The 17,674-nt window shown below is 52.1% G+C and overlaps 1 protein-coding gene across 1 annotated transcript; it reads left to right on the top strand.

Moving 5' to 3' along the window:
* Positions 1-826: 826 nt before the first annotated feature.
* On the top strand, positions 827-8,317 carry LOC308071027 (ribosome-binding protein 1-like; the record flags this gene model as incomplete). Its single annotated transcript, XM_080405890.1, has 8 exons — positions 827-1,331; positions 4,338-4,745; positions 5,291-5,439; positions 5,664-5,786; positions 6,799-6,951; positions 7,288-7,406; positions 8,202-8,282; positions 8,314-8,317. The coding sequence occupies exons 2-8, from the start codon at positions 4,358-4,360 to the stop codon at positions 8,315-8,317; spliced, it is 1,017 nt and encodes a 338-aa protein (XP_080262016.1). The 5' UTR covers positions 827-1,331; positions 4,338-4,357.
* Positions 8,318-17,674: the final 9,357 nt, after the last annotated feature.

Genomic DNA, 17,674 nt, shown 5'->3' with positions numbered 1-17,674 from the left:
TTCGGGCATGCACGCTTGTGGAGGAGCGATCCCCCGTGCATCTGCGCGCAATAAACATACCTACTTTATAACTTTCGAGTTATAGAGTCTAATTCTGCACGTCAGCCTCAAAAAGACTGACTGAATTTTGCTTTTTACAACTCAGAAAATTAAGAACAGGAACCAGTTTGTTCTCACACCCCCACCCCCACCCCCCTTTCATCCCATGATACATTGTCACTTTGCAGCGTTGGACCAACATTTTTGGAGACCTTTAGCGTTAATCCATTGGGGACAGTATTGGGCTACTGGACAACCAATGCAAATATTAATAAACCAAGAGAAATCCTTAGATTTGATTTGTTGAGGGTCATTTGTACATAGGAGCTACATCTCCAAAATGTGCTTTATTCTACCAGACAGCTTCCCAGCAGTTAGTGAAACCCTTGCCTAGAATGGTTGCTTTACATAACTGATCTATTAAAACATGGAATGTGCGGCGAATGAAGAGACGGGACGCAGCTTGATGCAAGCAAGTTGCCGATTTATTATACACAATCATGAGTTTATATATGTTTTCAGAAGCTGCGTGCTTTAAACAGATTGGTTCTTTAAGCTAAGAATTACATACTAGGCAATCCTCGATTGGTGGTTAACTACCAGCAATCAACAGCAAGGTGTTACCTTTCCTTGGCGCCATCCTTGGCTCCATCCATCTCCCACTCCCCTGTGCTCTGCAAACATGCCTCATCATGTTAATTGTTGTCTAGACAAGCTCGAGCACATTCCCCTCAGCTAACTGATTGCCACGCATGGTCCTAGTTTGCAGACCGCTCCTGCAGGAATGCCTGTAGAGTTGTGGCACTGCATGACATCTACACGGGACGTGCTTCAAAAGCTACGACCAGGGAGCCTCCTGGCTTCTCAGCAATGCAAGCTCGGGGCAGGTCCTCTGGCCCATTTGCTTGGCATTCATGCTTTATGCCTAAAAAAAGAGGCAAAACGCTCAATGTGGCATTCCAGCATGCTAGTAATCAATCAAATGTACTTGGTAGTAACATTAGAAGAGGCAATCGGGTCACCAAGCAGGTAAGCCCTGCCTTGGCTTAGGCATTTGGATGGTTTTCTCTGACGTGTGTCAGAGCAGACATCTGGCTACACGCCAAATAGCAATGCAGAAATACCGGGGAGAACGTTTTCACTACATCCGTGCTCAGACTGTTCCCCTTTTCACTGCAGGCTCTCTCAGGAGCGCATCTCTCCTTTCTAGGGCTACCCTGGGTATGGCGGGTGAGGAAGCTACACGCAGGCAGGCTCCAATGGCTGACTCAGCTCCCGCTGGCTCTGGAGAGGTGGGTGGAAGAATCAGAGTGAGAATCTGGGCTGTAGAGACCAGAAAGGCTTTGCTGCTCCAAGGGGTCAACAATGGATTCTTTTTTTGGAGATCAGGGAGCCCAACCCAAGCCCATCTGATGTGGAGAAAAGCTGAATTTCTTCAGGATTTCTTTTTTTTTTTAACTTCCACCTGTGCAGCACAGCCTCCCTGGCTAGTTCCAGTCCACTGGCCAGCTGTCGTGTGAAGGCTGGCACTGCTGCACAACGATCCTGTCTGTCTTGCAGGCTGCGAGATTTTGGCCCAGTGCAGCAGGAGGAACTGAAGGGGGTCAGCGCTCCCTGGCTACAAGCCACGCCGACTGAGCATGAAATCTCTGAATGCTGCAGCAACATGTTTACTCCTTGGTTAACGGTGTCTGACAGGCTGAACAGAACTTTGCTTCTCCACGTGGAGATGCAATGCCCTTTGAAATGAGTAATCACAACCACATCCCTAAATCAAGCGCATTGTTAATTACTACTGTTGCACAGGATGTTTGAGATCGTGTCTTTCAACAGACACAGGCTTGAACGTCCTCTGCCACAGCAGCAGCTCTAGAAGGAATCTAATGGTTTCTAGCCTGTACGGTGCAGATGTGCTGCTCTGCATGGTACAGCTATGGTGTCACAGACACTGCAAAACCTGCTCTTGTCCTGCGCACAGTTCTAGTGCCTCTAAAATTCAGTCAGACAGTGTAAGTTTTAGCCAGAGCTCATTTGAGCTGCATCACAGGGCATTTCACTTGTGAAGTTCTCATCTCTCACTAGTATCTCAAAAAACCCAGCCATCCACAACCAAAAACCAAAGGCCAGTCCAGCATCCAGCTGCTTTGGGAGGTGGCGGGAGCAGCTGACGGGGCTGGAGAGCATTTGCCAGCCGTCAGTGACGCCCTTGCCCTAAGCTGGTGTGGCGAATTTTGATCTAAGTCTGACGTGGTGGCAGTGTGAGGTCAGCAGCTCTGTTGGTACCAGCGCATTGTTGGGGTTGCCAGGTGAGGAATGCAGGGCGCTCAGCTCCGCCCCGTTCAGCTCCGGGGCACATTGGTCTGGCCCTAAAGCCAGCAGAAGGACGTGGGTACATGTTCTCTGGACCCTCGTTTCTGTTTCCTGCCAGGAAGAGGAAATCCATCCCTTTTCACCCTGCAGGTTAGGAATAATCCCTCTGTCCCGATGGGGACCATCCCAAAGTGATGCTGCGTTGTCAGGAGGGAGGGGGCTGGCACCAGCTGTGCTGGGATGGAGCCGGCTGAGGCCGCTGAAATCCCAAACAACCGGGACGGACCAGGATAGCGATGCCTGTAGTATCAGCTGGGATCTCGCGCGGTGCCCTGGTGTAGAAAGTTGGTCCTGCCGGAGGGAGGCTGGTTCCAGCTGGCGTTGGCAGCCTGCCCGCCTGCCGGCTCTCTGCTGCTTTGTCTGGGATGCTTGGCGAGGCGGGCAGGGAGAGCTGGGCTGCTGATTGAAACAGCCCTCAACAACCCCCCTGGGGGTTGGAGACGACGTTTCCATTGCACTGTCACCCCCTGGCTGCACCAGTGCAGATTCGGCTGTGAGTGAGTTCGCCGCTGTCGGCTGTGAGAAAGGGAAAGGCTCTGAGGTCTCTCCCTGTGAGCACTGAGGTTTTGAAAAGATGCTGATCTCCTTAGTTTTATTCTTATTTTTGCCTCCTCCCTTTCCAACCACTCCCTCCGTCCCCAGCCCACAACCTCTTAAAGAGGAAATTCAATGATGTTTACAGTTAAGCGCGGGGATGGGAACTTCTGATAGCCGAGGGCTTGATGCATTGATCACAAGAAAGCGCAGCCTGGCACCTCCTGGGGAGTGCCCCTGCGCAGATGAACTGCCTGACTGCAGCATCGGGGGGGTTGTGAGCCACGTGGAGGTGATGCCCATGGGGGAAACGCACGAGTGGGACAGCGGGGAAGACTGGCTTCCAGACTCGGGACGGGGTTCGGTTAGCGATTAAGAAGAGTGGAGGCAGCAGCATCTTCCTCCGCGTGGGGCTGCACCCTGCCTGCCAGGTCTCAGACCAGGCAGTACAGTCTCCGTTGCGGCTCCGTGTGTTATGGGTGGAGAACCTGAGCGTGGAGAGGAGGGTGGGAACGGATGCCCGCCAGTTAACAGCAGAGGTGGAAAGAGAAGCACCACATCCAGTGCTCCCTTTGCAAGTCTCGTTTCTTCCTGTGGGCATCTGCTGGGGAGATGAGATGGTTAATGACCACGCTTTTGCTTTTTTTTGGCTTGAACTTAGGCCTTTTCCTGGTGTTTGCATTGCAAGGAGATGGTAGCGTCTTGGTTCTCTGTGTGGCGTCTGTAGCATCATTGCTGGGGTGGTTCTCATCACTGGAGGCTGGGAGCAGCGACCCAGTGGGATGTGGTCGCTGTGTGTCCTCCCTGCCAGGCTGGGCAGAGGCCAGCAGTGCTGCAGGGTGCGGGTGGCAAAGGGAGGCGGCCAGGGCTGTTGCAAAGCTGGGGAAAGCTCTCCCGTGCATGCTTTCCCCTTCCAGGGGGGTGTTTTATTCCAAAGCTGAGACCCTGGATGCACTTCCACCTGCGCCTGGGTGCAGAGATAAGGCCAGGTGGCCCAGGGAGAGCCCAGGGCTTGGCCAAACTGCACCAGGCAGTCTGGAAACGGGCTCTCTTACTGCCGCAGGGCTGCAGGTATTGCCCAGGGTCGTGCAAAAGCGTCCCATTGGACATGGCATGGGCACTTTGCTCGTGGCTGTCTCTGATTGCATCCCTGCTTTTTTCTTCCCCCTCTTTGGTTCTTCTGGAGTTTGCTGCAGCCAGTGCAAGCAGCCCCTGCAGTGCGGCTGGAGCACCATGCGCAGGCAGCGCAGCGGAGGAGCGCAAACCTGGGAGGGGGCGGGGGTTGTCAGCAGGTTGCCCACACAACACAGATGGACATAGGAAACTCGCTGCTCACAGAGAGGCCGTTGCGCCTCTTTGTTTTCCCCACTAACTGTTGTTCTGGTGTCTTGCAGGCACAGAAGAATAAGGCAGGATGGATGTCTATGACCCTCAGATGCTGAAGGTTGTGCTCTTTGGAGGTTTGATGCTGGTATTGACCATTGGGATCTTCCTGGTGTTCACCTTCGTGGAGAAGGTCCTCCGTCCTTCTGAGGAAGCCTTGGCCAAGCAAGGCAAAGGGCTTAAGAAGACTCAGCAGAAGGAAAAAGAGAAAAAGAAGAAAGAGGAAGCTGTTGAGAAAAAAGGAAAAGGAAAGAAAAATCAAGAGAAACCTAATGGACAGGTCCCAGAGGCGCACCAAAGTGCTCCAGTGGTCAGCTCTGTCACCATAAAGAAAAGCAATTTTCTTCCAGCCCATGAGGAGCAGAAGCATAATGGACCTGTCAAGAAGGTGGCTGCATCCAAGAAGAAGAGCGAGCCAGGTAAGGCCAAGTTCCTCTGCATATATCCCCGTCGGGTAAGCCGGCAGAGGGATCGGAGAAGGGCTGGAGTCATCTCGTTCCCTTAGCAAAGAGCTGGAACGAACCTGCCTGGTGAAAGGCAGAAGATGACCTTGCTGCTCTGCATCACTGGCACCGCTGCGTGGAGCGACAGTCCCCCAGCGAGGCTGTGTCACGATGGAGTCCAGCTTCTGATGCCCACCATGTCTCTGCTCCCTGGCTTTAGCAAAGCGTGCCCAGCTCCGTCTGGAATCGCTCAGTGTGATGGAGGGCGGTGGCAGGGCGGCAGGAGCAGTAGCAGAGCCAGGCAGAGGTGGCAGCTGGCTCAGGGAACACTTGTCTGTGGTGAGCGCCGTCCCCAGCGCTCGTCACGTTGCTTTCAGTTAGAGAGGTATCAAACTTGGCTGTGGAAATCTGGGCGGTTGCTGGCGTGAAATGGCAGTTATGGGGTTGAAGTCAACTGAGGTGATGCTACTCAGCCCTGCCGTTGGCTCAAGCGCTCCCAACCCCTCCTCTCTCCTCCCCAGCACCTGCGGACTCGGATGGGCCCCTCTACCTGCCCTACAAGACGCTTGTGTCCACAGTCAGCAGCACGGTGTTCAGCGAGGGGGAGGCCCAGCAGCTCATCGAGATCCTGACGGAGAAAGCGGGCATCGTCCAGGACACCTGGCACGCGGTAGGGCTGCCAGCAGCGTCGTGTCCACCAGGGCTGGGCCAAGCCTCCGGGGGTGCGGAGGGGCGAAGGCAGCCCGTTTTCGGGCAGGCTGTCCCCCGAGGGTCAGCCTTAGAGACGGGAGCTGAATTTTCCCTGCAGCAGAGGGCAGGACCTTGTGCGTGTGGGGTGGAGGGGTTGGATGCGGAGGTGGTGGTCCCCGCTGATGTGCCACCCTGTGCCGGCAGGCCAAGCAGAAGGGTGACCCTGTCACTGTCCTGAAACGCCAGCTGGAGGAGAAGGAGAAGCAGCTCGCCACTAAGCAGGAGGCTGCAGCCGCTGCCAGAAACAAGGTGGAGGAGCTGAGTCAGGTAAGTGCCGCGCAGCCCTCCCGGCACGCCTGGCACAGGCTCTGCGCCTCACGGCTCGCCGTGTGCCTCCCTCTCCCCGCGTCTTACCCGCCCTTGGAGGTGAAGCCCAGGGGTTCTCTGGGCCCTTCATCCATTTGCTGTTTTCTCCCCAAAAAGGGGAGGAGATGCCCACCTGAGCTCCTCTCCTGGGCCTGATCCAGCCCGGGGAGGCACGTGCCCTGTTGGCAGCCGCAGCAGGAGCGGGCTAAAGCCGTGCCCGTAAGAGACTGCAGCTTTCTGCTGCTCTATGGAGGACAGTAAAGCCCTTCTCATCTCTTGCCAGAGCCCCTGAGCTGAGAAGGTGTTGAACAGTCGCTTTTTAAGGAGCCTGGTGCTATTTACAGCCCCTTGCCTGACTCAGCCCCTTGCCTCCACCTCTCGTTGGGTGTTGAAGTCAGAAGGGACCCCCGGCGCGTCGTGCTCAGCACCTCCTGCCCCGCAGCCGCCAGGACCCTGCTGCAGCAGGTCCATCTGCCTGCAGGCAGGAGAGGAGAGGGCGAAGCCACCCTGTGCACTGAGTGCTGCGCTAAACCCCGGCCTGTGCAGGCAGCCCAGGGCAGCGGCACGGCATCACCCAGCCGGCCAAGAGAGCATCCCTGCCTTGGCAGGGGGCGGAGGGGGAGTCTGTGTTTGATTTGTGGGGGTGTTTTCTTTTTTTAGTTTTCCTGCTTTGCCGCAAACTTGATGTGATGATGTTGATCCTGGGGCCGGGGAGGGGAATAAAATTCCAGGCCCTCACTCCTGTCTCTTAGCTGGCCCAATGTGGAACAACAGTGGCATCCAGTGGCCACTGAGCCCAAAGCTTAATGCAGGAGGAAATGTAAGTGCGGACGGTGTAGCTGAGCCTGGGGGCAGCGCCGAAAGGGTTACACTTCTTAAAGTCTTCTGAGCTAGGAGGCCACTTGGTTCGAGTCCCCTTAAAGCAGGGAAATTCCTAGGCTGAGGACTGACCGGGTGGCTTCTCTCCTCGAAGGAGCTGGCGGCCGAGCGGGCCAAGGCGACAACCCTGGAGGGCAAGCTGAAGGAGCAGCTGCTGGCCCGCGAGCAGGAGATGGCAGCGGTGCAGGCACGCATGCAGGCCAGCTACCAGGACCATGTCAGCGAAACGCAGCAGCTGCAGGGCAAGGTGAGCCCCACGCGGTGCTCTGCAGCTTCCTCCGCTGGCTGCCGGCTGGCCCTCGGTGGCAGCTGCCTGGTCTTTTGGAGAAGACCGAGGTGGACGAGGGGACCAGAGCCTCGGGGAGGGGCGAGAGCCCCGCAGTGCTCCTGAGCCGTGGTGCTCACGCTAGAAGAGGGATGTGGGAGCATCCTCACGGGATGCAGCAGCCGCAGGGGCTGTCAGCATCAGCAGACACCTCGCTGTGGCTTCCTTGCCAGTCCCTCTTGCCCATGGAGTGGGGTCCTCAGGGGAGAGCTGAGGGGCTGGCAGCGGCGGCATTAACTCCTGTTGGTCTCTCCCTAGATCCGCACCCTGCAGGAGCAGCTGGAGAATGGCCCTGACACGCAGCTGGCTCGCCTGCAGCAGGAGAACTCCATCCTGAGCGATGCCTTCTGCCAGATCAGAAGTCAGATGGAGAGCAAGTAAGACTAGGGGTGGGGGTGGGGGGCAGAGCCTGGGGCCGCCCTCTGGCAAGCCCTGGGGGTGGCTGTCCATCATGATTGGCCACCCCCTTTCTTGAGGGTGCTTCTACAGACGCCCCAGCTAGCTGGAGGTAGAGGAGGGAGTGAGGAAGAGATTGCCAAATGGCTTTTGTGGGCCTGGCAGGGGAAACAAGGATGCTTTTCCCAAGTGGAAGGGCAGGGGAAGCCCTCTCTGCTTTGGAGTCACCTGTGCTGATGCTAGCGGAGGGGGCAGAGGGGACCAGAAGACGCTGCAGCATTTCTCCACACTTTGGAGAGCTTGTGCTCACCAGCTTCAGAAGAAATGTCGCTGGCTCTTAGATGGGAGTGGTGCTGCAGAGAACCGAGACCTGCCTGGTGCATACAGAGCAACCAGGAGCTAGGGGAAGAATTTGGCACTCTCTTTTTGTAGAAAGTCTGAAATGGCTGGTGATTAACAGTGGTCAATTAATTACAGAGCAGACTCCAGCTGCTTAGAGTGCTTCCTCCTGTGTCTGGGAACACAGATCCTTGCGTCTTCTATTTCATGAGAAAGGAATGTCTCCTGTGATGGAAACGGAGCTTTTGAAATTGATGTGTCAGCTCCTTCCACCCCATCCCTGAAGGACCAGGCGTGTCCGAGAAGCAGGCCAACACAACCGTTGAGATGTTTCAAGCCCTGTTATCAGGCCCACAGGAGGATGTGTTCCCCCTGGGTAACGCCAGGGATGCTTGACTGGCCTGCGGGCTGGAATAACGCTGCTTCTGTTGGTGCAGGCAAAACGCTGAGGTGGCCAGGTTACAGGAGTGGTGCGGCAAGCTGATGAACGAGCTCTCTGAGAAGTCAGAGGTGCTGCAGCAAGAGAAGCAGCTGAGGAAGAGCTGGAAGATGAAAGTGGCAGCCTTGGAGAGGCAGATGCAGCAGCTGCAGGTCAGGCAAGCGCCTGCAAACCTGCTCCCCCCGGGTGTGAGGGTGGGGGGGGAAGCCTAGGTGGTGCACCGTGCTGGGTGGTAGCCTCAGGTGAGAGAGGAAACCCAGTGGCCCCTGCCAGCGGGTGCTCATGAGGATGTGGGTGCTCCCTCTCGACTCTGAAGCCCTTGGTGTGGCTGGTTTTGGGTTTTTTAGGGGTGTTTAAAGGACACCTCCCAGGTAGAGCCTCTGAGCACGCCGCTGGAGCAGTGGCGCATCGCTGGCATGTGGCTACCGAGGCAGCTCAGTGGAGACCTGAGGTGACCCGAGATGTTTTGGAGGGGGGAGTGTCACCAGACGGCCAAGGGAGACTCAGGCAGATGCCTTCTTTTGACTCCCATGTAGGAAAAACTAGGAAAAAAAAAAAGAAAGAACCGGGGCCAGGCAGCAAGCGAACTACAGGAGCGGCTGAAGGTTACCCAGGACCAACTGGCCAAAGGGAGAATGAAGAAGTGTAAAGAACAGCTTCAGGAAACGGTACTGGTGGTGGCCGCAGCCATCCCTCCCCTTGGTGCTGGTGGAGGGCAGGGGGAAGCGCCTGTCAGGCAGCAGTTGAAAACCGGAGACAAGGTGGCACTTGCTGCCAGAAACCATCTGGGTGGCTTTTGGGAAGCTCTGGGAGCACAGGAGATGGTGGTCATGGTTCTCCCTTCTCAAAAGGCAGGACCTGGCCCATCTGTGAAACGCTTTGATGCTTGAGCTGCCATGAGAATAAGGTTGAGACCCAGTTGAGTAACCCACCTCTCTTTTCCTTCTCCAGGGGGAAGAGGACAGTTTGAAGGAAGGGACTTCAGCTTGATGAGTCTGTGACCTAGACCTTACTGTCAGCTTGCCAAAATGCCTTACACATTCCTAAAACTAAAACTAAAAATATATGCCTGATTTACTGTAGAAAAAAGTTGCAAGCCATTTGTGACCTAAAACCTAGTTTTGAAACTTAAAAAAAAAACCAAACACAAAAACCCAACCAGTAAACACTGCAGGCATATGTTTGTAAGAAAATCTTCATACTGTTTTGTACAACTACCGTTTGTTCCCAAGGGCACCGCACCGACCACATCGGGGCAGGCAGAACCCACAGATCTGTGAAAAGGGAAGACTCTGTTTGTACATCAACTGGTGAAATTATTTTTTTTCTTTCTTTTTTACTTTTTTTGGTTTGTTTTGGGGTTTTTTTGTTTGTTGGAGTGCAAGAAGTGTGAAAGTGAGACCCAGCATGGAAGGAAGCCTCTCTTTGATGGGTGGCTCTTGGCACGTATCTTTTTGTGTATTTCTGGGTGTCGATGCATTTACAATGATGTAGTGAAAAGAGCTTATCCTTGCTTCATTTTCCCGGTTATTATTTACTAATTTTTTATTAAGTTTGCAAGCCAGCCAGGTGTTTGGGGTCACTGAAGAAGGACCCTGCTGTGGCCGGGAGCAGATCCTTTATTCCCCGCCTTGCTTGCTGTGCTGCAAACAGCCATCCCCTCTGTTTTTTCTCCAAGATACGCAAAGGAGAGAAGCCTTCCCTTCCAGCCACGAGTGTCCTCACACTGGCTGCACCCCGAGGTCCCCTGCCATGGGGTCAGGCTGAGCGTGGGGACAGGGCACAGCAGCGTGAGCGTGGGGACAGGGCACAGCAGCACAGCCTCGCCAGCCCAGCGCAGGCTGCTCCTGCTCTCTTAAGCCTCAGCGCACCCCTGAAATTCTGTCCCTGCGGGTGCTGTGTGGTGGAGGTCCTTGGGCACTGCCTTCTCTCTCCCCTTCTTGTGGCTTTCCTTTTGAAACTCCACACAAAACCACCCTTTTTTCCCCAGGTTTTCTTCTTTTTAAATAATTTTTCTTTTTTTTTTTTTTTTTTATTTCAAGTTGGTTTATTGGGAAATGGCAGAGACCACGTCACAGCTTGGTGCCTGCCTCCTCACAATAAAGCTGCTGAGCCTGGCGCTGACATCAGTGGCATTTGAGGAGCTGGTGGGGGGACAAGGCCCCCAGAGTACTTGGTACCTCTGGGGTGTGTGAAGAACCAAGGCCAGGAAGGGGGATGAAGGCCAGACCCGCCTCCATTTTGTTCCCAGAGAAGTCTGCGTGTGCTCAGCCTCTATATTAGACACACCAGAGATTCCACGCAGGCAGGACTGGGTAGACACGTGTCCTGTCCCCCCAGCACTGCAGCTTTGGGGGTCATGATGGAGAAGGGATGTGCAAATCACACTTGGGCTGTGCGGTATGTGCATGACCTGTCTCTGGTCAGGCAAGAAAAAGGGGTCCTGCTGAATTCTGGCTGAGGGAATGGCAAGCTGAGAGCCCACCACCACCACCACCCCTACTGCCTGGTGATTGACAGTGGTCAATTAATTACAGAGCAGACTCCAGCTGCTTAGAGTGCTTTCTCCTGTGTCTGGGAACACAGACCCTTGCGTCTTCTATTTCATGAGAAAGGAATGTCTCCTGTGATGGAAACGGAGCTTTTGAAATTGATGTGTCAGCTCCTTCCACCCCATCCCTGAAGGACCAGGCATGTCCGAGAAGCAGGCCAACACAACCGTTGAGATGTTTCAAGCCCTGTTATCAGGCCCACAGGAGGATGTGTTCCCCCGGGTAACGCCAGGGATGCTTGACTGGCCTGCGGGCTGGAATAACGCTGCTTCTGTTGGTGCAGGCAAAACGCTGAGGTGGCCAGGTTACAGGAGTGGTGCGGCAAGCTGATGAACGAGCTCTCTGAGAAGTCAGAGGTGCTGCAGCAAGAGGAGCAGCTGAGGAAGAGCTGGGAGATGAAAGTGGCAGCCTTGGAGAGGCAGATGCAGCAGCTGCAGGTCAGGCAAGCGCCTGCAAACCTGCTCCCCCCGGGTGTGAGGGTGGGGGGGGAAGCCTAGGTGGTGCACCGTGCTGGGTGGTAGCCTCAGGTGAGAGAGGAAACCCAGTGGCCCCTGCCAGCGGGTGCTCACGAGGATGTGGGTGCTCCCTCTCGACTCTGAAGCCCTTGGTGCAGGAGGTAGAGCTTGTGGCTTTGTTGTTGTCACCGGGGTGTGGCTGGATTTGGGTTTTTTAGGGGTGTTTAAAGGACACCTCCCAGGTAGAGCCTCTGAGCACGCCGCTGGAGCAGTGGCGCATCGCTGGCTTGTGGCCACCGAGGCTGGTAAGATGCATGGAGACATCAGGTGAGCAGCGTAGTCCCCAGGAGGAAAAGGTACCTTGGGAAGGGGGTTTGCTGACCAAGGGGTGGTCGCTAGCGATCTTGAGGGCAGATCGAGCAAACCAAGGTTACTGCCAAATCCTATTAAAAGCCCGGAGGCCTCGCGATGGAAAGCGGGGGGCAGGACGGAATAAGGCAGAATCTCACAGTAATAAGTTAAAAAAAGGGGGACCTCATAGCAGAAAGTAAGGGAAACTTTGCGTCGGGAAAAAGGAAAATAGGGGAGTAACAAAATCTTAAATAATTCATTACCAATAATCGTTTTTATTATCTGTTACATATTCTGCACAAGGCACTCCAGAAGCAGCCATGGCCCTCACGGAGCCTCCTGGCCAAAAGGCTTCAGTCTTGAGGGCAAAGGCTGAAGAGTGCACGAAAGTGAGAGAGACACAGGGGCAAGCACTTGTCCCACCTTGTAACATCACTTGTCGGCATCTTCTCATCTGACCCCAGGCTGCAAAGGGTTGCAGCTCCGCTTGTAAATGACTGGGTACCATTACAGCGGTATTATCAAGCAAGGAACAACGTTAGAGTAGCAAAAAGACACGGCTTTGCCCTCGGCTGGGGAGGCACACTGGGACAGCCTCCAGCGCCAGACCATTTTTAGCAAAACAATCACAAATACAATTAACTTCTTAGCTGACTTGTCTACAAAGAGGGAAAGGCTCCATACGATAAGCAGCACTCACTATTACTCTGCTGCAGAATTTAGTTCTTCCAGAGGTAATATACTCTGTTTTGCCAGCATCTAACAGCAAACCATGTAACACGAAGATGCGGAGTTAAGGTACCTGTAAATGCACTGGTTTTGTTTCCTGGCTTTTGTGCTTCCCAGGGCTGTCCTGTGTTGTGCAGCTGTGATATTTTCCAATGTTTTTATATTTGGATATAGTAATTGCTAACACAGAGCCTAAGGCTAGCAATCATAACATCTATTTACAACATGCACACTGGCTGTGTGCACCTGTTCCACCAGCCTCCCATTTGCTTCAAACATGTCAGTCTCCCTGAGGACACGTTCAATGAGAAACCACCCCCCTACCCTGCAGAGCCCTGCTTTACTTGCTGCCAAGCCTCCTGCATCCCCCTGGGCAGATTACTTTTGGAAGGCTGGCCAGGGAATATTTACCAGCTATTGAATCAACAGAGTTCAGCCACATGCCAACGTTTCATGCTGTTACCTAAACGGTGTCGGAACTCTTAGAACTCCATCAAAACAGAAGTGGTTTGCACTTTGGTATTAAAAGTTATGTCCAGGCCTGAACACCTCGTTGGGAGCTGGGCCACACAGCAGGCTCCTCTGGGCAAAGATTTCTTTTCTAAGCAGCCATTATGCAAGTACCAATCTGTGAAAAAATTTTGAAACTCAAAGAGAGAGAACCTTGATTTGACATAGTGCTCTTGCTGCACGTTCCGTAGAAGGGAAGTCACCCACATCTCTAGATCTAACGGAAAGTAGGAAAGAGGCACCAAGTGCCAGGTTCTGCGTGTGGGCTGGGGCAATACCAAGCGCAGGCACAGGCTGGGCAGAGAATGGATGGAGAGCAGCCCTGAGGAGAAGGACTGTGGGGTGTTGGTGGATGAGAAGCTCAACTTGGCCCAGCAACGTGTGCTTGCAGCACAGAAAGCCAACCATGCCGTGGGCTACATCTCCAGCAGGGCGAGGGAGGGGATCCTCCCCCTCTGCTCTGCTCTGCTCTGCTCTCGTGAGACCCTCCCTGTGCAGTGCTGTGTCTTCTCTGAGGCCCTCAACATAAGAAAGACATGAAGCTGTTGGAGCAAGTCCAGAGGAGACCGTGGAGATGCTCAGAGGGCTGGAGCCCCTCTGCTGTGCAGACAGGCTGAGAGAGTTGGGGTTGTTCAGCCTGGAGAAGAAATGGCTCCAGGGAGACCTTAGAGCAGCTCCCAGTACCTGAAGGGACTGACAGGAAAGCTGGAGGGGTGTAGAGGGATTTTTAAAGGACCGAGGACATATGTTACCGTTGTCCAGGTTGGACAACCAAGGCCTGTTAGTTGAAGCTGCAGAGCAACTTTAAATTGTCCTTGGAACAAGCAGTGTGAGAAATAAAACAAGCTATGCGTGAACAAGAAGCCAGGTGCAGAGCAAGTCCTGGGAACCGCAGAATCGACACAGTCATTGGCACACTCTGATCAGGTGCCTGCAGCATGTGACACGGGTGCCCACATGGCCAGAGTCTTTTATCCAATCACCTGTGTGTAAAGTCGGGTGGGCGGCCGGTTTAAGTTATAAATACGACCTGTTTGTTTAATAAAGTGAGCACGGCACGTAGCCATATTGGTGTGATTGTCGTGAATTGGCTGACTCTCCACGGGGGACCTTCTTCGCCTGGTGTCACCCGTCTGGAGATGCACCAGGATCCCTGGAGCTCCTGACCCCCCCCAACCCTCCCATCTGTTGCCCTCATCCCCACTCCCAAGCAGTGCAAGTATGTCCCAAAAGGCGTTGCCTCCAGTTAATGGCGAGAGGAGAAAAGAGACCGCTATAAACTTGTAGGATGTGTCAGGGCAGCGACTGTTACAGGCAGGTTTAGAGAAACACGCATGGAGGGGCCCTTGGTACTCTGGAGGCAGAGGGGACTGCACATGCAGGTGGGGAGGCCGGGGGAAAATGCTAATGAGTGAGAGGTGGTTAGCAGCAGTCAGAAGCTGCTGATTATCCCACGCTCCAGCTTGTTCTCAGGAGAGCTGGGAAACTCTCTCTTTGATCCTCCTGCATTTTATCTGATAATTGGATGGGGGTTCCAGATGTTACTGCTGAGCATTTCAGAGAGCTGATGGAAAGACATATCTTGAATCAAGGGGCCTTGGACAATCCCAGAGGTATTTTCAGTGCTTTGCTAAAGGAGTGGGACACCATTCACCTTCTTGTCCCTGTTGAGTTATTGCTAGGGTTCATTTGTATTGTCCCCTGAATGGCCTTTTCTTTACCATATACTTCCATAAGCTTCCACCCTTTTTTACTCAAGTTTCACAGAGAACAGAGCTGAATCTTTATTTCCTTCTGCTTAGAAGAGCTTTGAATTGGATTGAGTTTGTGTGTCATTGCTGCAGCTCTGTATGACTATTTCAATAAATGGATTTACTGATTTAGTGGCATTTAGTGGTAGCGACTGCAGCAGCAAGTCTGAAGATGCCTCCAAGAACATCAATGGAAAGGGAATTTTGAATTTGTCATTGCAAATATGCATGTTGAAAGCCTGATTCTGGCACCTAGATCTTTTCATGAACAGTACATCCAACCAAAGCAAAACACCTTGAAATACAAAGATGTAGGTTTTGTAATAAGTTGCTCATTGATGGGCCACAGATCAAGGTATTAGCAGAAATCAGCTGGGGAAGATTTTTCCTGTCTAGTCCAGGAGGAGACAAATCCAATCCCAAAACGCCTGGTCTCACAGAAGCTCAGATTACAGACTGTCATTGCAGGTTTCTTTGGATTTCCAGAATTTCTCCTGTGGCACAGTACTGGACGAATGGAGAATGACAGAGACTGAGAAAGGTCTGTTGGCTTGAAAAAAAGTTACAACAGTTATCAGCGTAGTTAAAGTACTGTAGGTGTAACGGCATGATCTCTATTATTATTCCAAAGAATAATGCCTTTCCCCAGTTGAGTAACACAAATAAGATCAGAAAAGTGCCTCTTTTGGAAAAGCATCCCGAGTGGGAGTTATGCAGTATGAAATGGCTGTATAATTTTAATGGTAAATTTCTTAGTGCAGACAAGCCCCGCTCTTGTAACAGTCCCGGGGCATGTCACAAAAGAGGGCATTAGTGTTACTAAAGGGCCAACAGTCTTCTAGGGAAATGTTTTCCATAATCAGCTATAATGTGAAATTATACAGTGCCTAGATACCATAGTGACATAGATAGATAGATGGGATGTGTCAGCTACTCCCTGTGACAACGTCTTGAAGATCTCTTTATGGATGAAAACACCCAGTCACACACTTATCGTCAAGGCTTGTAGCTCCAGATGGAAGAAAAAGCTGCATTCACCCAGGCATGCCCATTCTTGTCTGTTTTACTTGGTGGTTGACCACGGGCACTGCATGGAGCCGTGTCCACTTCCAGGACTGCTGATAAGCAGGAGACTGGGACCCATCATCCCTGTGTTCTCATGAGGCAGAACAAGAGCACAGAGGGGAGAGAGTGTCTCTGTCCTCTGTAAAATGTTGTGTTTGCCTCCTGAGATAAAGGTTAAAATGCACAGAAGAATCCTCAGCAAGAGGTACCAAAGGTAACATCTCTGGTGGTGCTGAGACACCCAGGGAACAGGGATGGGAACCTCTCAGCCCTGAGCCACTCTGGAGTTACAGTTGAGGAGGCAAGTGGTGGAATCTAAAACTGGTTCACACTGCAGAGTCTGTGAACGCACTATGGGTACCACAGTCCTTGACTTCTTGAATACGAGCTCTGCTCTGCAAAGAATATGACAGGAAGCAAATACTGAGGAATTTTCAGCATGGATGGCTGGAAGTTAAACAGACTTCTGTGCTGATCTCCATAATCAAGGGCAGGCTGTCTTGCTCCTGCAGCTGAGATTTGGGGCTGGTTTTATGCATTTTTTTGGGAATCTTTTTTTCTTAGATGATGTGAATCTTCATGTCTGGGCACTGGAGCACAAGCTGTTTCTAGTAGGTCATGCAGATCTCTTTCCCTGCTTTGTCTTGATACAGGCGTTCCAGCTGCTGAAGCCATTTTGGGGCTTTCATGCAGCAGGGGCTGCCATCAGCTCAAAGTGAAGATAAAACTGCACTGCTGAACGGGTCTAAAATGTGCAAAAAGGTGTGGGGCATGCACAAAACTGTATCTTAGTTTGAACGATGTGCTTGCTTGCTTATTTTCCTGCCACCACAATAAGCAGGATGGGGCCTATGCCTGTGCTTGATGAGACTCCTCCAAAGAAACCCCCTTGGTGATTCATTTAGTTTAAACCCCTTTTTCTCTCAGTAGAATTAAGGATCTGGACAGATGTCAGCCGTTTTGGAAAGGACTCCTGAGTTGCTGTCCCAGAGTTGGCCTTACGACTTCTAGTATCTAGAACCTCCTCCTACTGTACCACACCAGATGTCCTGACAGCAACAGCATAGGATGTTTCTTCTGTGAGGATGGAAGCAAACGGTAGGGGCATATGCAGACTATGAGCATTAGCCATGGGGACCAGGAAACTAAGGGAGTGAAGGGAGGAGAAAGAATGGAGGCTCAGCCCAGAACAAAGTGGATATAACATCCCTAACCAAGCCCATTTACCTGGATTTGCACTGTGTCCTGGGCTTCTCAAGGTTGACGCTAATAGGGTCACATTCATGTTACAGAGAGAAATGAGTGGCCTGGTTTGCATTACTGTATTTCATGAAGCAAACTACAAATCTGACCAGAATGAGGTATAAAATTGCAGATGTATATAGCCTCTCTGTGTGTGTGTGTTTATGTGCACGTGTGTACAAACACACAGATTACTTCCAAGAAGCACAATGTATTTGTGGTAGTCTGAAGGTTAATCCAGACTGGGACTTGATTTCCATATTCATTCACTGAGAACCAATACAATCTTTGTAGTAAACAACAAAACCCCCAAATATATTGGAACAATGAGCATTCCTGCAGTCAAATACAGCAAATTCCCTGATGAGTTATGCTAGGTCTACTCTCTCAGGTATTAGCAGGAGAGAGAGGGAGAATCTTGCACTCAAAAACTTAAAGATCCATAAAGATTTTCTTTTTTTTAGCAAGTAATAATTCTTTGGAAATTAAGGCTATTTAAAAGCAATACCATCCCAATAAATGCATTCAGTTACTTTGTCAAGACAATTTTATATTTGTTTCCTATGATGTTGCCATGTGCATCCTAATCAGTGTTTTGCTGTAATTGTAATTAGAGACCATACCTCAGAGGCAGACTCCTTAAAAACTGAATGAAAGTAACAAGCAGTGGGTGGTAACAGAACTGAGTGTCTTCTGCATATTTACAATGGATTAGGCTTTTTTATTTGAGGGTCAGTGCAGCCTTAACCTATATGCAGTGGTTTATGGCTAATGCCAGCATTGCTTCTGGGTGCAAAGCATGTGTGAGAAATTTCT

The sequence above is a fragment of the Falco punctatus genome (genome assembly GCF_963210335.1).
Source record: "Falco punctatus genome assembly, chromosome: 10".
In the NCBI taxonomy this organism is placed as follows: Eukaryota; Metazoa; Chordata; class Aves; order Falconiformes; family Falconidae; genus Falco; species Falco punctatus.
The sequence above is the reverse complement of the archived record's forward strand: the minus strand, read 5'-3'. Positions and strand labels throughout refer to the sequence as shown.